Below are 20,051 nucleotides of genomic sequence, written 5' to 3'. Positions count from 1 at the left end.
CTGTAACTCCTTTGAGATTAGATTCGATGTTCCACATGCCGTTTATATCCCCACAGTTATGCTAACGAAGTGATACTACTTTGGGGCGTTTGAAAATGCAGGCTCTTTAGTGCCGACAAGACCACGGTGTGCCGAGTACCGAGTGCCGGATTTCTCTCACTCTTGCTTTGGGTGCTCCTGGACGATATGATCACTGAGGAAAAAGATCAATAAATAACCACGAAAGCTTCATGGCTTCCTTGACCGTAGTATATCCAAAATTGTCCATTGGACCGGAAATACGCCACCATGCCTTTATCAAAACTTCGCGTACCGCCATCTGCTTCGACCGTCAATGTAAGGGTCATCGACTCGACATCGAAGATTAGGGTGAGCATGGAGAGCATGGTTTCACACGTCATCAAAGGTCATTCGTGGCTTTCGTGTCCTTCATACGTCTTCCTCGTCGAGCACCCACCCACTGGCCGCAAAGTCCTCTTCGATCTCGGGGTGCGCAAAGACTTCGAAAATCTTTCACCTCCTATTCAGAACTGGATGAAAGAGAGCGGTACGACGTGCAGCGTGGAGAAGGATGTGAGAGAGATCCTCGAAGAAGGCGGGGTTAAAGCAGGTGAAATCGAGAGCATCATCTGGAGCCATTGGCATTGGGATCATATCGGCGATCCGAGCAGATTTCCCACAAGCACCTCGCTGATAGTCGGCCCGGGTTTCAAGGACATTATCATGCCGGGCTACCCTACGAACCCAGGGTCCCCAGTCCTTGATTCCGATTTCGCCGGCCGCGAACTCCGTGAACTGAGCTTCGCCAAGTCAACTATCAAAGTCGGATCGTTTCCTGCCATCGACTACTTCGGTGACGGAAGCTTCTACATTCTGGACGCGCCAGGTCATACCGTTGGTCATGTTAATGCTATTGCGCGGGTGACGACCGGCCCGGATAGCTTCATCCTCATGGGCGGCGACACCTGTCACCATAGCGCCGAGATGAGGCCATCCGCATACAATCCGCTGCCCGACTCGATATCGCCACATCCGTTTCATTCGGGCAATGTGACTCCCTGCCCCGGCGCGCTGTTCAAACCCATCCTCCGAGATGAAGACACGACGAAACCGTTCTACGGCGTTCATCGTCCTGGTATGCTATTTGGCAACCCGGATGCTGCCGAGGAGACCGTAGAACGGATTATCGAGGCTGATGGAAGCGGAAATACCCTTGTTGTAATTGCTCATGATACCCATCTGAAGGACATCGTCCGGGAGTTCCCGGAATATGCAAATGATTTCTTGACCCGAGGTTGGGTCGAACAGGGCAGGTGGTTGTTCTTGGAGGATTTCAAGGAGGCAGTCGATGGAGTTCATAACGAGAAGCTGTAGCATTGTCGCAGAGAACCATCTCTGGATCTGTAGTCACGAGGAAAAGCAACATTCTTGAATTCAAAACTCAATTGGCTCCTCAACATTCTATCAAGACGGACAATTCGGGAACGTGAAATACCTGCGGGAAAGCTACACTCCTATGTTTAGTATGTTCCTCCCGAATGATGCCTGATTGAAGTTTACAGATTTTAATGAAAAACGTCGATGGGCTTCACATAGCCACACGAAAATTACAGTCTGTTGTCCGATTTTCTGTCCCAGATACCCTGGCCCTGGCGGATGACAGTTGCCTTCAACTCTTGAAGGTGTTTCTCATAGATACCACGAGGATTGGTTTGGTGCTTAATGCACAAGTGCGCCGCGGCAGCTGTTGCCAGAGCGTGGCATCCTCCATTGGCCATGAACTTGGCGTTGGATCCACCAATGTGCGTAGTGCTGATATGTTTCCCCGCCATCATCAAGTTCGAGATATTAGACGAATAGAGACACCGGAAAGGGATGTCGTAAGGCTTTTTATCCCGCTCATCCCATTCCCAGGCCTGCAGACGGAAGTCGTACTTTTTGTCGCCTGGGTAATGTAGACAAAAGGCGCCTGCATTCTGAACCACAGCGTCGGGGAAGACTTTGTGATCGCGGATATCGGTCTCTGTAAGAATGTAGTCTCCCTTGTACTTCTTGAACTCTCCCTGAGCAGCCACAAATGCTACCCAATCGAATTCCAGATTCGCGTAAGTCTCGGGCTCCATCTCTTTCACGTTGTGGAAAGTCCCGTAGATGGCGCGCAAGAGATGGTCCCGAATATGTTCACCATTAGTATATGGATCGAGCCATTGGCCGTACTCCCAGAAGTGGGTAAGAGGTCCCTTCATCTTCATATCCATGGCAGGATCGAGTACAAAATTCGGAGGCACAACAAGAGGTCCCGGGCCATTCTCAAGACCGGGCTTACTGAGCTGACCCCGAAGATCAGAGTAGTCTTTGGCGACCTCAGTGGCCCAAGGAACAGACGGAAAGGGGGCAAGTTTGTCGCCCATCCGAGTTCGAAAAAAGACTGTGTGTCCGTGATGCATCTCATCAGCTACTGTAGGCGCAAGGCTTTCGCCATACATCGCCTTGGACTCCTGACCAAAAAGGGTCTCTGCGCCAGTGCAGATACCAAGAATGGCTTTGCCAGAGCAATCAATGAAGACTGGAGCTGAAAGGCAAATCTCCTTTCCAGTGCGGGCATGTCGGGCCTTCACCGATGTTATCTGCGAACCGGTGAGGGCTGCATCGTAAACAGTGTATTCCATGAACGCTGTGGCGTTGGGTTCTGCATCAAGCAGCTGCTTCGCGACTAGGTCGCCGTCAAGGTCGCGATGAGAGAGCTCTTGGATGATGGAGTTGGTCATACCGCGTGGAGTGAGCCCGATCTCTACGCTGGCATTGCCGCCGAGGTAAGGACGGTCTTGAATAAGGGCAACACGATCCCCCATTCGTGCAGCTGTCAATGCGGCTGTACAGCCAGGTATGCCTCCTCCGACGACAACAACATCGAATGACCCTGCATTGTGAGGCTGATCAGGTATACCACGTAGTCGTCTCCGCCAGGCACGCGATGCTTCGTCTATTCCATTGGGCGGCGATGTGTCCTCCATGCTGAGAAAAATTGCATCGCAACGGCCGCAAAATCCCGTCAGATCGTGCAGCACCAGTCGCACGTCATCCCCTAGGAGATCTACTGTGCCAACATACTGCCAGTGCCAATCTTTGCCATTGACGCCGAATACTGTGTCAAGCGTGTTTCCGTTGATAGTCAGGGTAAATTGACCAGGATGATGAGCTGGAACCCAGTCCTTGGCGCGAACCCAAATATTGTAACGGCCCTTTTCCGCTGATATGGTAGTTGTTGCATCCGCGACTGGCTTGCCGTTACCGTGAGCGAGGAGATATGGCGATCCCATCTCCGAGTCGAATTGCGAGTCCAAGATCCAGCCACCAAAGTCACGGAACTCTTCCGCTTCCACCAGTACTCCTGAAGCAGGAAGTGACGCCATAATCGGTAATTGGTCAACAGACTTGAACGATCAATGATGAAGTAGAGGCCACAAGATAGGATAATTATTGCAATCCAAGAAACCAATGCTGTTACCTCGCATTTTATGAACATCCGGACAAACTTGAATAAAGAAGTTTAAGGTGCCCCAAGGTAAATGCTTGCTCCCTCGTCCTCGGACAACGATGAAGAAGAGTTGATAGTCTCGGCTCAACGGCCAATCGGATTCACCTGCAAGCTTTAAGAGGTTCGGTCCTATGCATCCGTAAGTTAGGTACTTGCTACATGGACGGTAGTGAGTGAGGGGTCCATACCATTCCGACACTTCCAGTAAAGCACACGTACGATACATGGCTACAGCACAGAGATCGATAATAACCAAGTACAACTTTAAACTTGTTCGAATCATTCGTCGCTTGAAACATCCCTCTACATGGGGTTGAACATCTTGGAACGGCGCTGACTCTGTCGTGTTGCTTGCCACCGACTAGACGTAAGGCTTTGTAGTTGGCGACGGATCTCATAGATAGAGACAGCATTTCGTAGAGGTCACAAAACTCAACAAAACATGCCTGGTCTGTAATGTAAACGGAAACGGAATCGGACTTGGGTCGATCCGTCGGGCATATTGACCGGATACAGACGCCGGGTCTGACGTAATTTCGGCTCCCACATCGGTTCCCACACCGCACGCTGTGTCGTTCGGCAGAGATTAGTCAAATGGCAATCTGGTCTGGAAAGCTTCAGTTCTACCGACGCTGGGAGACGCCTGAGTCTCACAAACTTCGGCTCGAGCCTCATTGAATATGAATACTAGGACAGTGCGAGACCGTGCCAACGTCGTATGCGTTGAGTGCCACTCTAGGAAGGTAAGTCGATTCACAGACATGCTCCCAGCCTGTAATACAAGCATTATCTGACTACCGAACAAAAAGGTTAGGTGCGACCTGCAAGAAAGCCCTCTTCACGGATGCGCAAACTGTCGCCGTGCCGGTGTTCAGTGCATGTGAGCCACTGTTGTTCCGTCATGACTCTTTCCGCAAGATTTCTGACATAAATCTCCGCTTCAGTCGTCGAGATGGCGTTCGAAAGAGCCGCAAGATGACGGCTCGGCAAAGACAGCTCATGCTGCTGAGATCGCCGACTGTGCCGGCCATGCCATCGCCCCCCAATCTTGGCACTGATAGAACGAGAGTTGAGCCGCGGATGTTGACTCCAGCTCGGTCTTCAGAGTTGAACACGCGGAACTACCAGCCGGAGGGATTCATCTCCCACGCCTCTGTCTTGTCGTACGACTCCGCCATAGAGCCGATGGCAGTTTACGATGGCCTTCCGCCACGAATTATGCAAGCCCGAGATGTCTTGGTCAAGGCCACTCAAGCGGACACCTTGCCAGCGCCATCATTGCGCAAGGCTTTGACGGACGCCTTCTTTGAATTTGCCTTTCCTTACTTTCCCGTCGTTGATGCGGATGACCTCTCGAGAGGAGAGTCGTCGATCCTTCTACAGCAAGCTGTGTGCCTCGTCGGCAGTCTTATGCGCCATGACCCCAGCAGTATGGCTTTGAGTTACTCACTCTACGAGAAGATTGAAACTTTGATACACGTCGAGTTCGAAAAAGACAACGTGTTCCTCCTCAAGACACTATGTCTCTTGTCATGTTGGGCCCCAGCCTCACCATATCTTGTCACGCTTCATGGGCCGTGGCATTGGACTGGTATGGCTGTGCGGTTAGCAGTGCAGATGGGAATCCACACGCAATCATCTTACAGAGAGAAAGATAACTCCGGGTCTTTACGGCGTATATTTTGGCATCTGATAGTACGTTTTTGCTGCCTTCGTCTAAGCATCACGCGCCTGCGCTTCTCGGTTCCCACCCTGCACTTAGCTCTTGGTGTTCTCGTTCCATGCACTGACATTTCAAAGAACAGTGAGACACTTATGGTCGCCTGCTGGGGCCGGCCTCGTTCGCTGAAGCTTGCAGACTGCGATGTTCAGCCACTTGCAGCTTCGGACTTCATAACACAAGGGGTATTCACAACGGTCTCTTTACAATTCACCGGACTCATGAACGTGATTGGTAAGTTGTCGGAGTTGAACACCAGAAACGGCGTACCAGTTGAATCCGAGGTCGAAACTGTCATTGCCTCGCTTTGCGAATGGAAGAGCGGCCTGCCGGACGTGTTGCGTCTCTACTATACAGACGGTACTCGGAGGACTTATCACCGTTATACTTCAGAGTTGCATATCCATTATTCGACGGCAATCATAATGGTGCAGATGCTTAGCAAGAGCCGTCATGCTCCGTGGCGGACGTCCCACGCCTCAGTTCTAGCGGCGACCTATGTTGCCGAGTTGTACGAGGAGATCCACTACAGAGAGGATGCTTCTCACTTGCTGAGCATTAATGGCTTCATGGCTCTAGTGGCCGCAATTGTGTTGGTATTCCACCGGCCAAACACGTTAGAGAAGGAAACGATTCGCAAGAATGGCATTGAAAGCATCTGTTCAGTGCTGCGCGTTATGAGCAAGAAGTATGGCGGCGCACGATCAGTGCTCCAGAGAATTCAGGGACTGCAAATCCAAGCTGAGCGGAGAGACGCATCTCTCAACAATCTCCAGAACGATACTTCATCGTCATCTGCGACATGGGTGGCAAGGAGCGTTAACGCGCATATCCATGAGTTACTCCCATTTCCGCTCAGTCTCGATGAAAACGTGAATATCTTGGACCCAGCAGAAGCTATCACAGATCGCTTGCCGGATGATCGAGTGGTCACTGCAACTACCGCACCTGTTGAGGATGTGTCGAATGATATTTTTTCGTTAATGGATATTCTAGAGATGGATTTCGATCCATTCGATAACACTACTAGCTTCGTGTGATATGATCACATCTTTTTCCATTGATCACTCACTTGAAATATCGGGGGTACTCCGAAATAGGCTCTAAGCATGAGCAGAAGGTCTTTGCCACTCCCGTGAAGGAACTTTGTAAAGAATGCCTCCGACTTGGGTTCAGTTGTGAATTGTCGACAATGACCCCAAAAGCTTTGAAGATGCTCATTCTTGTGCCAACAAGAAGGATTTCTGATGTCCCGCCTCGGTTGTAAGGATAGCGCCGAGTGCCGAAGCTTAAATGCGCCTCTACCGAAGTACATGATTGCCGACTGAAGTGGGAGGCCATTGACACTGTAATCTAATCATCTGGAGACAGGCACAAACGCCGCGCTAGATTAACAGAACCATATGACAAATCGACAAGACTCCGTCGGAATGATATGCAGCCGTTGCAGTATGATGGCGTAGGTAGGTATGCAGCGGGTGGCTATTCTGCTAGACTTATTCAAGCAAGTGTAGATTCTTCTCTTGATACAGTCGATTTGACTACAACGTCCGTTGTTTATAAAAGAGATCATCGTTCCACAACAGAATACGATAGAATTGTAGTTTGAGTTCGAACACCAGTATCTCTATAAACTTGTAAACGAAAGATCTTATCTTCGCTCCTACTCCTACCACAACTTTAAATCATGTCGAACCTGATCGTAGTCATTGGCGCAGCTGGTGGTCAGGGCGGAGGCGTCGTTGACGCCTTCCTCAAAGAACCAGGCTGGAAAGTCAGAGGCACCACTCGTAACACCTCGAGTGAGAAAGCAAAGGCTCTCGCCGCAAAGGGCGTCGAAGTTGTCTCTGCGAATCTCAACGATGAAGAGAGCCTCGAGAGAGCCTTCCACGGGGCCACGGCGATCTTCGCATTCACTGACTACTACGACACGTTCTTCGAACTCGGCGATGAGAAGTCCGTGGAGTTGGAGTTTGAACAGGGAAGAAGAATTGCCCGTGCGGCGGCGAAGACGGAGTCTCTTCAACGACTTGTGTTCAGCGCCGGGCCTCACACGAGCAAGATCACCAACGGGGAAGCTGTCTGCCCCCACCTCGAAGGCAAGGGGCGCATCGTCACGTATGTTACACAAGAGATGCCGGATCTTTCCGCCAAGACCACCTTCGCCGTGTTCACAGTCTTTGCGAACAACGCACTGCTCTATGATATCTTCAAGCCGATCTACGTGGTAAGTAAAGTATTTGAGTGCCCCAATAATCAGAGACATACTGACCAGGTTGAAGCCGAGCGCCAAAAAGTATGTCACCTTGTACCCAGTGCCACCCAACACGCCGTACCCATGTGTTGGAGATCCCGTCACCAATGGAGGCATTTTTGTTCGAAGACTGGTGAAGAGCCCTCCTCCTCCAGGATCCTTTGTCCGATGCAACGTTGAAACCTTGACTATGGAGTCTTATCTCGCCGCCTGGGGACGGGCCACTGGGCTCGCGCCTGAGGAGGGCTCAACCGCCGCCGTGCAGGTTTCTCCCCAAAGCTATGTTGAACTGTGGGGCGCCATGGCTCAAGAGCAGCTTTCGCAATGGCAATTCTTTCAATGGATTCAGGATCACTATCCCCCGACGTGGGAAGGAGTCACCATCGTTGAGGGGATGGATCTATTGACTGAGGAGGACAAGAAGGAACTTCTTAGCGTTGAGGAGTCTCTGAAGCGGTACGACTGGAGTGCGTTTGAGAAGAAGCCGACGGCCAAGGCTGTCACCGGCCGGTTCTCGACTTGAGGAAGTCAGGGTAGGGTTCCCGCAAGATCCCGGAAGTTGATTTGCCTTATTCAGTACCATGAAGCCGTGGCTAGCTCTTATCTGAATAATGTCTCAAGCGCATTTGTCTGTAGTGTAAATGGGACATTGTTTTGTAAAGCAACTGTAGGCTCACAATATGTTATGGAACACCTAAACTGGTATGGGCCACCGGAAGTGTGGACATTGAAGTCCATGTGCAGACACTTGGTGCGCTCAGCGTCATGCAGACCTTCACCCGGCAGATATCTGCCAGTGCCTCGTTTGTTTGTTTCTCAGTCGTCATTCTGCTCGCAAGGGTGGGACGAAAAGAGCTTGGGAAACTGCATAGTGATATTGGTGGTGCAGATTATCTAGGGGAACGAGTCGGTGCCTTTGAGTATTTGAAAAAATTGCAAGCCCCATAGTCTGAGGCATAAATTTATCAGGGTACCATAACTATTGCCATCGGCCTGAGAGTCTTTGAAACACTTGCTGGTCAAACTTGCTGTCATTTTTGGAGCTATTATCAAGTGGTCTATATGTAACAAACACAAGTCCACCTCAGCAGAGAGGTCGCGGCAAAGTCAAATATTGATCCAGGACCATCATCTAGTATATAGGTCAATGATAGGAGGTAAAAATATGGTCTTGCAACTCAGAGATTGCATCAAATTGCAAAAATGATTTCGCCCGGACTTGAACCGGAGACCTTCAGTGTGTTAGACTGACGTGATAACCAACTACACCACGAAACCTTGGAGACTAGAAGCGCCTTGAATGAGAAGAGAGCCTGAGGGGCTTTAAGTCCTTTTTGGCTAGGGCTCTCCTCCTTTTTCTTTCGCGTCTCCCTCTTTCTTTAGGTCCTCCCTTTTTCTCTCTTGTTTTCTTTTCTGACTTGTCGGCGTCGGTTTCTTGCCTCAATCCAAGGTAACATGATGTCTAAAGATTCAATTCGAGATTGCTTTGCGATTTGAAGTTGCAACACATTTTGCGCAATGTGAGAAGACGTTAATACTATTCAGGTTATCAGCAACGCGAGATCCCCGCTAGAGGGAGAAAAAACAAAAGTCTCTCGCCCCCGACATCCCCGCGCACCGCATGGCGCAAGATCCTGGAACCCAGTCAGGCGATGCGCCAGGCCAGTGATGGCGTGCAGTCACTCCACTGGTACGGCTTGGCTGTCGTTCGCTGGTTGAGAAATCATGCATTCTAGATTTCGTGGCGTCAAATTGTATCTCGTGCTATGATGCTTCGGAAGAAGAGTTATCTCATACCGTTTTCCATCAATCCCACCTTTACACCTGATCTTAACTAAAGAGCATGTCCAAAAAGCTTGATGCGCAAGCTAGCGCTAGCTTTGTATCGCAACCGAGGCAGCTTTCGAGTTCTCCGCCGGTTTTCCGATTGTCGGCCCGCAATGGAACGGGGCCGTTGTCCAGTTCAAGCTGGAGACCCCGGACAACCCAGAAGGCCGAAATCAGCGCACCTTGTCCTTCTCGGTTGCTGGGCCGGGCAACCTTTCTGGTCCAGCTTGGTGTGGTATGGTTTGGAAAGGTGAGCTGCTTTATGCAGTCTAGAGGATCACGCTACCCTAGCGCTTGTCAGGCTTGTCAAAGAGAAAATGAGATAGGAATTGTTGGAGATTTTGCATGACGGTGGAATTATCGACCGAGGTGGGGTGTCAATGTCCCGAAGAGTAACACTGCGTTTGAAGCTGTATGAAGCTGCTGCATTCATTGCATGAGTCTTCAAGGCCATGTATACTCGAGGGACTATCATTGTATTTGCTCCTTGTCCAGTGCTGACCGAAGATCGAACTCAATTCAAGATTCCCAAACTCTAAGCTGAGCTCTTTTAATTTCTTTATTGGTGAGACATTCGAGGCAAAGCTCTTCCAGTATTCTTCAGTCAGGGATCGCCAAACGAGGGGCAATTGCGGGGTAGCAGCTTGAGGCAGCACACGCGCACCACTTCCAGCGCAGCAAAGTTGAGAGAGCACCCGCAAAAACACCAAAGCTCCATCGCGGGGATATTACGGCGCATCGTCAAACCACCGGCCTCGTCCCACCCAACCTCCCCATCCAAATAGAAACCCGCCCCCAAAACGTCACAAGCCATCACCATCACACTCTTCTTTCTTCTCTTCTTTTCTTCTACTCTTTCGCCAGTTCGGATCGTCTTGTTCCACATCGTCTCTTCGGCAGCAAAGATACCCAATCCGCATTCGATCTCGAGCGAAACACACGTTCGCCCGCTATGGCCGGTCCCGTTCCCACCGCGAGCGCCCTCACCGACATCTACACAGACGATGCCCTCTCCATTCAGACCAAGCGCTGGTCGTCTCTGCTCTCACAGTTCGAGTCCGAGTACGGCCACCCGGCCTCTGTCGTCGCCCGCTCCCCCGGCCGCGTGAACATTATCGGCGAGCACATCGACTACTCCCTCTACTCCGTCCTCCCTATGGCAATCACCGCCGATGCCATCCTCGCCTTCTCCGTCACCGACACTCCCGCTGACTCCGACACCTTCACCCTCCGCGTCGCAAACGCCCAGTCCGACAAGTACCCCTCCCGCACCTTTGAAGTCCCCATCGGCGCCGATGTTCCTATCGACTCCAAGGTCCACGAGTGGTCCAACTACTTCAAGAGCGGCTTGAGTGGCGCCCTGGAGCTGCTGCGTCGGAAGCATGGCAAGGACTTCAGACCCAAGGGTATGAAGATCCTCATGGACGGTAACGTCCCCGTTGGCGGTGGTCTCAGCTCTAGTGCTGCTTTCGTTAGTGCCTCGGCATTGGCTGTCATGCTTGCCAACGGCGAGAAGACTGTTGACAAGACCGAGCTCACTGAGCTTGCCATCGTCAGTGAGCGCGCCGTTGGTGTCAACTCTGGCGGGTGAGTCGTCCCTTTTAACCCCTTCATTAACCCGTCTTCGATCTAACAACCAACCCATCCAGCATGGACCAGTCCGCCTCCGTCTTCTCCCAGCGCGGTTCTGCTCTCTTCGTGTCCTTCAGCCCCTGTCTGACCGCTCGCCCCGTCTTCTTCCCGACAACCAACCCGGAACTCTCCTTCCTCATCGCCCAGTCCTTCGTCACCTCCAACAAGCAGGTCACCGGCCCCATCCACTACAATCTCCGCGTCGTCGAGTGCAGCATGGCAGGCGCCTTCCTCAACGCAGCCCTCAACCCGGCCGGCACAAAGCTCCCCACCGACGCTTCTCCGCTCGGTATCTCTCTCCACGGCTTTCACGAAGCCTACTTCGCCAACAACAAGCTCCCGCACGCCGAGGGCGCATCAGCAGAGGAGGCCGCAGAGGCACAGCTCCGCGTGCTCATCGACGTCACCAAGAAGGCCCTTACCAGCACCGAGGGCTACACCCGCGAGGAGATTGCCAAGGTCCTGGGCGTCTCCGTCCCCGAGCTTGAGCAGATCTTCATGTCCAAGCTCTCCGTCCGCGCCGACCGCTTCAAGCTCCGCCAGCGCGCCCTGCACGTCTTTGAGGAGGCTCTCCGCGTACTCCAGTTCATGAAGGTTCTGGAGCAGGAGGCGCCGAAGGATACCTCTGACACCACGGCCTACAATAAGCGCCTCGGCGACCTGCTTAACGCCACACAAGACTCGTGCCGCGACTTGTACGAGTGCAGTGCCCCTGAGATTGACGAGCTTTGCCGCATTGCGCGCGAAAACGGATCCTATGGCAGCAGGCTTACCGGTGCTGGCTGGGGTGGCTGCACAGTCCACATGGTGCCTGCTGACAAGGTTGCTGCTGTCAAGGAGGCGTGGGAGAGGGAATACTACTCCAAGCGCGAGCTTACTGAGGAGCAGAAGAAGGGTGCTGTTGTTGTGAGTCGGCCGGGAAGTGGAAGTGCGGCATATCTCCTCAAGGAGGGGGCGTTGTAAATGTAACCACACCAGGTACAGGATGAACAAAGAGGAGGACCCCGTAGGCTATTTAGCAGTACATATGTTTATGGACTTTAAGCAATTCTAAACATTTTGAATGAAAAGCAACTTATAATATGCTACCTCTTGGATTTCACATGGGCCTAGAAGCGCGGCAGGTTATGGGCCTTTGTGTTATCTCCTCAAATACTTCAAATCTCAGGCACTCTCCAACTTTACAACCTAGTCTTATCAAGGTGTTCTGAGTTTGCAGCGTACGGCGTGTAAAGTGTACACCATATTTCGTCGACAGGCAGAAGAATGGTGAAAGAAGGAACTTACCAGCGAGACTTACATGCATATGCGCCTCCGGTCAAGCTGACGGTCCGTCTTCTATCGATAAAGTCGCATAGCTACTCCGCTTACAGATGAGAGGTCGACCGAGCCAATTTCCCGTCTGTCAAAGCCGGGCTTGTGCTGTGAGGGTGCAAGTGTTTGCCAGAGACAAGCAGAGCCATGGCCAAACCAACCAATTTAAAGAAGATTATGGGATGTGTCGATGAGACTTGGTACGGTGAAGACGGAAGGGAAGGTAAGTGCTCCCTAGTTTGGCCCAATACTATGCTCAGCAATCAATTACTCACTGCGCAATATCCATGAGGCCATGGCAGTGGGGATAATAGCGACGTCTTCCGCATCTTCGCCTTGATCAGGAGGGAGATAGTCGCGGATGAGTGCGGGAATAGAACTGCACAGGCACGGTGGCCGCTGAAATGTTTGCTTGGCTTATAGAGGACGCTCATCATCATTAGATATAGAGATTTTCCAAAGCATCGGCGCTTATAGAGGAACCTTTAACAATTAGCATGACGGCGTCATAGAGGAAGGGTACAAAAAGCAGGCTGAAGAGGTATTCACCATGTATCGTTGCACATTAGTAAGCTTGATAATCAGTAAGGGCACTTGATAGAGATAATACTGTTGCAAAAATATCATGTTCAACAATGACGAAATATGTTTGTTCGGCTTCAACCGTGGGCCCTGTACCCATCCATCCTACTTCTTGCATGGGTTATGCTGACCCGGTCTCACAGATATGGTTCGCACCGTTGTCTTGCTTCTGAGAAGGTTCACACTGAGAGATATCGCCGAAATCAAGGACAAGTCGAAACAGAATCATATCACTCGTCTTGGCGGGACGGAACACGATCGTCGGTGCTCACGCCGACATTGTCAAGATAGCCGCACACGATGGCTATGTCTCTAAACCCCTCAGTGGATGTCGATCGAGTGCAGAGGTCATTGTGTGCATGGCGAAGTCAATGATTGGGTCCCTTGGATGTTGCGACGGGTCATTGAAGCGCATGAAGCAAGGAATCTACCAAAGTATCGGAGGAGCATTGAGAACATCCTTTTGAGACATAGACTCCCGGGGAGTATGCGTTCAAGTCAGTTTGAAGTAGGGTCATAGGTATGAAGCTGTATTAGCTATGAGAAGTCCCTCTGCGACTATAAAAAGAAAGGGCCGGAGCTTCTCTATCTTATCAGCCGCTACGTTTGCATCCAGTCATGACACATTACTCGCCTTTGAGCATGCACCGTCTGCCAGCTGGGCCTCAACAACTCTGACATCTCTGTGTAAGCCAAGATCATCAACCAGGACATAATATAAGACACTTATTCCAGACGTCTCTCAATCCAGGATGGTCGCTGACGATCATTGATTAAGCTTCCAGGTCGTCCTTCACTTCTGACTTTTCAACCATGCCTCTGCAAGAATGTTGACAATCTCATCGAAATGAACCGTCAAGGCTATCGGCACCCAAAGACCATCGACAAGGGGACTTTCGCCTATCTGAAGGTAACATCGGAGACAAAGCGGATCACTGAGTCGATACCCCCTCGGCCTAAGCTAGCCCGTAAGTGTTGAAACGGATTGCCGATCTGTTTCTCATCGCCAGAAGAGCAGACAATTTCAGCTGGACTTGTCATCCGATGATGGAAGACCGTCGGCCCAACCGTATTTTCAGTTCACAAAGATCTATCATATCTAATCGGCGATATTGAACTGCCGTATGCGCCTGTCGTCGTCTTTAAGAGCCGTCTAGACTAGCTCTATGGCTCGGTAGATCGGCAACGAAGCTTAGCCAAAGCTTGAATCGTACCCCAGACACTACCCATGTTCCAGGACCCCCTCCTTCCTTTTCGGGCAGGAGACTCCCCTTCACTCCCAAGTCTTATCAATAACACGAATGATGAAAGATTGACATTTCGGATGTTCGGCCAACAAATGAGGGGTCCATGTGGTGAAACCGTGATCACGAATCTTTGCAACCGAATGCGCGTTGCAGAAGAACATAAAAGGATGGCGTCTAGCCGGCAAGTTGTCGACCAGAACTGGCCTGTGGCAACTTTTGCAGGGACTATAGACACAATCGACTTCACTACATCATCACTGACCCCCTACGCTCATTATGAAGTCCATTGTCGCTATCGCATCGGCGGCGAGCCTGATTAGCTCTGCTGCGGCCGCATCCCGTTCACCCCTTCAGTTCGACATCACCGAAGTCGACCTATCGTCTCTGCAGAAACGCAACGTCGACAGCGAACCCTTGGAAGTTTCCCCTCATGTTCTCGAACTAAACAGAGTCGTTGGTACCTCCCCGGCTCAGACATGGATTCAGTCCATTCGGAACGGGCCTGGCTCGAATGGCATGTACAAGACAGGTCACGTTACAAACTTGACCGACTTGAACGGCTACGAGTACATAGCCAGCATTCTCTTCGGCGACGAGACTCTCCAAGTGATCGTTGACTCTGGATCAAGTGACACATGGGCTGTTCAGAAGGACTTCATCTGCCAAGACTCTGACGGCAACAGGTTGAACGACGTGAGTAACGAAACATGGACCTTGCACAGGGGAGGATTTTGCTTTAGGCGGAGCTGACCCGCAAACGTCACGAGCAGACCTCATTGTGCAACTTCGGGCCCACGTACAACGGTACGTTCCAGCATGGCTCCATTCCTGGCGTGCACTTCAACATCACCTACGGTGACGGGGAATTTGCCACAGGCCTTATGGGTTACCAGGACATCACTCTTGCCGGTCTCGAGGTGCCGCATCAAGAAGTGGCCTTGGTTAACAAGACTTACTGGAACGGCGACAATGTCGCTAGCGGCTTGCTCGGCCTCGCCTATGACTTGCTCACCAGCGAGTACGATGATGCGACCGGCAAGTCCATCTACTACGACTCTATCTTTACCACCATGTCAAAGAAGGGCATCGTCAAGCCCGATCTCTTTAGCATGGCCATGGACAGCAAGTCTCAGGTCGGTCAATTGGCTTTCGGCGGATTGCCTCCTGTCGAGACCAAGGGCAAGTTTATTAGCACGCCTATCCGAATGGTGAGTGATTCAAAGCTTGGAAAGTGCCAGTGCGGAAACGTACGCTTCATGCTGGGAATCTAACATAAAGTCAGGTTGCCCTCTTATCTCATAGGCCCGAGGCGAAAACCGTGTACTCTTTCTACACCATCCTTCCTGACGGATATGTCATCAAGAACGTGACCATGGCCCCTACTACTAACCAGACCCTGGCTGCAAGCAAGTGGAATACCGCAGTCTCTAAGCCTGCCGGGTTTTACAACAGTACAACTCCGACGATTGTCGACAGTGGCACGACTTTGATGTATGTGCCTTCTGGTAAGTAGAATTGAAACCCTTCAACAATGCTCAGCCAGTAGCATGGATCGCCGAGCTTACCTATTTGCCCAGATATCTCCGATGCATTCGCAGCTGGAATTCCCAACTCCTTCTACGACATCTTTTCTGGCGCATATTATGCTCCCTGTGACGCTACAGTACCAGACTTTGGTATCGTGATCAACGGGCACACTTTCTACGCCGACAAAGCCGATTTGATCCAGAGTAGCGACCCGCTTGACAATGGTGACGGCACCTTTGTCTGTCTGCTCGGTGTCACCGATGGCGGCGAGGGCCCTTACATCTTGGGTGACACCATGATGAACAGCCTCGTGACTGTGTTCGACGTTGGCGCAGGTATGATGCGGTTTGCTAGCCGTAAATGAGCTGGCTTAAGCAGGTCGAGTTATATGACCTGACGAGCCGCGACTATTACGATTCGCGAGTAAATTCATTGTAGCTTTGATATAGCAAATGTGTGTAGTATAGTTGTAGTGAACAAATACTGCCGTGAACGCGCGTATAAGCGCGACAATGTACGCCACTTTAGCTCTCCGGGAAGCGCTATGCAGTGCGTGTTGACTTGTATGTTATAGTAGTTTGTTGTGGTCCTTATTTCCGTGGTCATTATACTTATGGAAGCATGGCACCTTGATACTGATTGTTGACGAAAGCAAGTTCAACATTTTGCCGCTACAGAAATGTACTAGCATAGGGTGAAGTGACTTGCAATATTCAGCGAAGTCTTCCATTCCATGGCGAATGATATTTTAGCTTTCTCGTTGAAAAGGCTAGAATTTGGTATAGAAAAAAACAATTGTGGCGGCAATTAGAGTTGATTGTTGTGAAAGCCCGCAAACATTGCGAGAGTTTTATTTACAAGAACCGAATGCATAAGCTCCTAGTCTAAGCACACCCGGGGAAACCGCTTCCAGTTCCCGCACCCTGTCTGTCGCAGCAGTTCTGGTAGGTCTATGGCCTCGTTAGTAAAGACGTAACGCCACTTGGGAAAGCCATTGTTGTTGAAGACTGAAAATTGACGTACTGCGGTATCAGGACCATTGTAGTTGCAGCAAAGGAACCACTGCCCCCAGACAAGCTCGTGGGGGAATTTGCCGCTGTAGGCCACGCATGCAGGGGATTGGCGCTCAACGACTGACGGGGCAGCGCTCGTGCCCGCGATGAGGGGAAGGACAACGGCGACGATTGAGAACTTCATGTTTAAGATTTGGAATTTGAGAAGACTTAAAAGAGTGATTGAGGTTGGGTTGAGTGAGTTGATGGAATGGTTGATGATGAGAAAGGCTATCTAGAAGACTGGGAATATGGTCGTGTTATAAGAGAATCGGTACATAGCCTGAGTTGTCTTGGCCCAGGGGTTGGATCACTCCGGATGAACACTGTAAAGGTGAGAAGGTGGGCGGTAGTCCACTTGCCCGCACACCCCTCGAATCATTTCACGCGGTCACATCGGTTCGATTCAGTCGTTCTTTTAGGTTTGCCAACTTTCCTATTGTTGTCTATCAAAGGAGGAAATCCCACATAACTTTCTGGTTGCTTCTCACTTTAATTGCGTTGTCAGAAGCCAAGATAGTATCGATGTGGCTAAGCGAAGGGTTGATCCTTGCACAGCCTGACAGGTCACGAATGACAAACGATCAGCGTCTAGGTGACACTCTTGGCCTCGGCCATCCCACCCGCGCGTAGAGTAACGTAAGGTCGAAAATCTTATGACTCCTACTTAGTCTGGATCTCTTCATCTGATTGAAAGTTGTAGTAGATCACAGAGCCTCTGGTTCGAGGTTTGTAATCATACGGCGGAAAGATGTAGCCCTGCCACTACTACGTGCTGGAAGTCGCATCAGTGAGGGCCAGCTTTATGAGACACTCAGTCCAGTGTGATTGCATCATTCATGGAAATGATTGCAACTTCACACGCAGTGGTCTTGAATATCTTAAGTCAACGACCGCGAATATGATAGTCGGAGCAATAATTCGCCCGTGTTAGCATCTGGGCGGAGTAGAACACCTTGAGCGCTTGATTTGGAAGGCGGAACGTCCCTCAGCGCCATGTGATAGAATTCGTGGGGAGCCAAGAACCGACAATGACAAGCGATGGGGCCCTGGGCGGATATATCACCCCGATTTGGGTAGAATGTGGAACGAGCCATCACCGAAAAACAAGGATGACTTGCGATCCAGGCAATTTTGTAGATACAAGTGCATGTGCGTGCAATCAAGCTTTGCTATTAGGTATTGAGTAAGCTTTGCACTGACTTTGGAGGGTTCTCGGCCCCTTTTCGAACAGAAAGGAAGGTCTGGTCAGCAGGAATACTCAGTCTTCCGCGCGTCAATGCATTGTTAAGCTTGCTCCGCGCCCCTCGATACTTATATACTCCGTAGTGCGGACTTACAACACAATTAACATCAGTAATCCAGAAAAGAAAAGAAAGATAATGGGACACATGTGCCCAGATAGCCTGTCCGCAGGGCCTCTTGTCTCCTCATGTTCAGCTCTATTGCCAATAGCCTCGCTCAGATACACTAGAGAGGACCTGCGACATCAAGAACTCAGTCGCTCCGCACGGGGTTGAAGTTGATCTGTCTCTTCCCGCCGTTGGAACAGCATGAAGACAAGTAAGCAATGGCGGAGGAGTCAGCATTGGTGCAGCACTAGATTAGATGTCAGCTATCATTGTTCTGTTAAACCAAACTAAGTAGCGAAGGACGAACAAATGTTCCGGGGCCATCATGATATGTTGTGCCATGGGGAGGTTGGCAGCAGCTCTGCGTGAGTGCGTCGTGACGAGCTCCAGGTGCGAAGATGTCCTGGCAGGCGCCGGCGTAGAAGCTTCCTTTACAGGTCGCGATAGATGCGAACGAGCCGGCAGCGCATGCGCTGTGGGTGACAAGGTAAGCGTGTATTCATATTGGCAGGGGTTAATTAATAGAGGCTCAGCTAAGTTACTTACGCGACGATGACGAAGATGTATTGTGAGAGCATTTTGAAGATGAGTCGATGGCAACGGTCAATCGGATGAGCGCTTGGCGAATTGTTTAATGGACGGAGTGTACTTTCGCATGAGTATTGAATACTACATCAGTCGGAGCTGCAACCTTGCGGCTCTTATATACTCTAGCTTCGCCTCACTTACCTCAGAGATAATTCGAGAAGAACGAGATTGTGACCCAATATGCAATCTACATCCCACCGGGTTGAGAAAATAAAAAGCTTAAAGAGATTACAGTATCCAACATTCACCGCCTCCACGAGACCCGAGTAGGTCGGAGAAATCGGGTCAATGCCACTTCATAGTCCGTGGATCTCAAAATCCGAGCAATTGTGCTGATTGAAATTGCAGAAAAGTGTTTCGAGGCCATAGATTAAGAGGTCAGTGGAACCTTGAAGAAAAGCTAGAATGGGTCTTTGCCTTTTAGCGTTGATGCACAATTCTCAACTCTCATGAGAGGCTGGCATGCCTTCTGCCATGCTGATATTATCATGTTTCTTCTAAGCCCTTGTACTGATCAAAATTATCGTTTTATCATCTAGGAACCATTCATCTTCCGTGGTCGGGCAGTTACTTCTAAAGTGGATTCAAACCCGATCATTACCGGCGCCTGCAGGCTGCAGTATGGCCGTCTCTGCTAGTATCGTCTTTGATCAGCACTATTGGAGTAAGACTAGAGGATATTTCAAACAAGAGGGAGTCTACTCACCTCCAGCGTACATGAAGTTAAATTTGTGGCGTTCCGCAGAGTCGGGACTGACGACAAGACTAAGGCAGCCAATGGTAGTCCGTTAAGATCTCATGGCACATGTACGAATCAGCAGAAAGAACGTGGTAATTTTCGGTGAGAAATCATCTTCTTATTCGAAGTGATTCGTCGGTTTCATAGAAAAGCAACATCACATTTCTGATACAACAATGTCTTCAACTACGAGTCTTGTTCGCTACTCCACGACGTGGTCTTCTTAAGTCTTCCCAACTTCACCTAAGTAGTGTAGTACCAGATCAGGAGACGATTTCAACTCCAGCGCCAACTACATCGAACTTTTTGGATTGGTATCTTACTTGGAGAAGTATGCTTTGCAATGTATGCATGCCGATTTTCCGTGGTCTCACATTCAACGGAATCGCGTTCGACTTGGGATACAAGATCCATCATCAAGATAGCATCTCACTCTCCAGGTCAGCCGCGAGCGGGTGTCGTATTTGTGGCGAATTGCTTCTTCGAACACTGGACATGCATGACTCACTCGATATCTTCACGGGCCCATGGATGTATCGGACTGCCTTCAATCGAGCAGGCTCTGAGTCCTTTGCTCGGCTCACTTTCACTATTTTATATCAGACAGGCGGTATATTCTCGCGCCACTTCCGTGTTTATCCAATATCATCCGTAAACGTCAATTCCAGCGTCGCTGTAA

The 20,051-nt window shown here is 50.5% G+C and overlaps 8 protein-coding genes across 8 annotated transcripts; 5 read left to right on the top strand and 3 right to left on the bottom strand.

Annotated features, from left to right (window-relative positions):
- Nucleotides 1-288: 288 nt before the first annotated feature.
- On the top strand, nt 289-1,374 carry CPAR01_05447 (metallo-beta-lactamase superfamily protein; the record flags this gene model as incomplete). Its single annotated transcript, XM_060489725.1, has 1 exon — nt 289-1,374. One exon carries the CDS (start codon nt 289-291, stop codon nt 1,372-1,374), a length of 1,086 nt encoding a protein of 361 aa, XP_060351191.1.
- A 233-nt stretch (nt 1,375-1,607) lies between these two features.
- On the bottom strand, nt 1,608-3,413 carry CPAR01_05446 (uncharacterized protein; the record flags this gene model as incomplete). Its single annotated transcript, XM_060489724.1, has 1 exon — nt 1,608-3,413. One exon carries the CDS (start codon nt 3,411-3,413, stop codon nt 1,608-1,610), a length of 1,806 nt encoding a protein of 601 aa, XP_060351190.1.
- An 805-nt stretch (nt 3,414-4,218) lies between these two features.
- CPAR01_05445 (uncharacterized protein) lies at nt 4,219-6,298 on the top strand (the record flags this gene model as incomplete). Its single annotated transcript, XM_060489723.1, has 4 exons — nt 4,219-4,281; nt 4,348-4,418; nt 4,483-5,142; nt 5,344-6,298. The coding sequence occupies 4 exons, from the start codon at nt 4,219-4,221 to the stop codon at nt 6,296-6,298; spliced, it is 1,749 nt and encodes a 582-aa protein (XP_060351189.1).
- Nucleotides 6,299-6,945: 647 nt separating this feature from the next.
- Nucleotides 6,946-8,035, top strand: CPAR01_05444 (uncharacterized protein; the record flags this gene model as incomplete). Its single annotated transcript, XM_060489722.1, has 2 exons — nt 6,946-7,485; nt 7,541-8,035. The coding sequence occupies 2 exons, from the start codon at nt 6,946-6,948 to the stop codon at nt 8,033-8,035; spliced, it is 1,035 nt and encodes a 344-aa protein (XP_060351188.1).
- A 2,256-nt stretch (nt 8,036-10,291) lies between these two features.
- Nucleotides 10,292-11,934, top strand: CPAR01_05443 (galactokinase; the record flags this gene model as incomplete). The annotated part of the gene is made up of 2 exons (XM_060489721.1): nt 10,292-10,926; nt 10,989-11,934. The coding sequence occupies 2 exons, from the start codon at nt 10,292-10,294 to the stop codon at nt 11,932-11,934; spliced, it is 1,581 nt and encodes a 526-aa protein (XP_060351187.1).
- Nucleotides 11,935-14,390: 2,456 nt separating this feature from the next.
- Nucleotides 14,391-16,005, top strand: CPAR01_05442 (eukaryotic aspartyl protease; the record flags this gene model as incomplete). The annotated part of the gene is made up of 4 exons (XM_060489720.1): nt 14,391-14,807; nt 14,855-15,322; nt 15,397-15,619; nt 15,692-16,005. The coding sequence occupies 4 exons, from the start codon at nt 14,391-14,393 to the stop codon at nt 16,003-16,005; spliced, it is 1,422 nt and encodes a 473-aa protein (XP_060351186.1).
- A 520-nt stretch (nt 16,006-16,525) lies between these two features.
- On the bottom strand, nt 16,526-16,838 carry CPAR01_05441 (uncharacterized protein; the record flags this gene model as incomplete). Its single annotated transcript, XM_060489719.1, has 2 exons — nt 16,526-16,591; nt 16,665-16,838. The coding sequence occupies 2 exons, from the start codon at nt 16,836-16,838 to the stop codon at nt 16,526-16,528; spliced, it is 240 nt and encodes a 79-aa protein (XP_060351185.1).
- A 1,352-nt stretch (nt 16,839-18,190) lies between these two features.
- CPAR01_05440 (uncharacterized protein) lies at nt 18,191-18,623 on the bottom strand (the record flags this gene model as incomplete). Its single annotated transcript, XM_060489718.1, has 3 exons — nt 18,191-18,292; nt 18,353-18,518; nt 18,592-18,623. 3 exons carry the CDS (start codon nt 18,621-18,623, stop codon nt 18,191-18,193), a joined length of 300 nt encoding a protein of 99 aa, XP_060351184.1.
- Between the last annotated feature and the right edge of the window lie 1,428 nt (nt 18,624-20,051).

Source organism: Colletotrichum paranaense (assembly GCF_030867605.1).
Source record: "Colletotrichum paranaense strain IMI 384185 chromosome Unknown Scaffold_4.1, whole genome shotgun sequence".
NCBI classification, from domain to species: Eukaryota; Fungi; Ascomycota; class Sordariomycetes; order Glomerellales; family Glomerellaceae; genus Colletotrichum; species Colletotrichum paranaense.
This window is presented reverse-complemented; position numbering and strand designations above follow the sequence as displayed.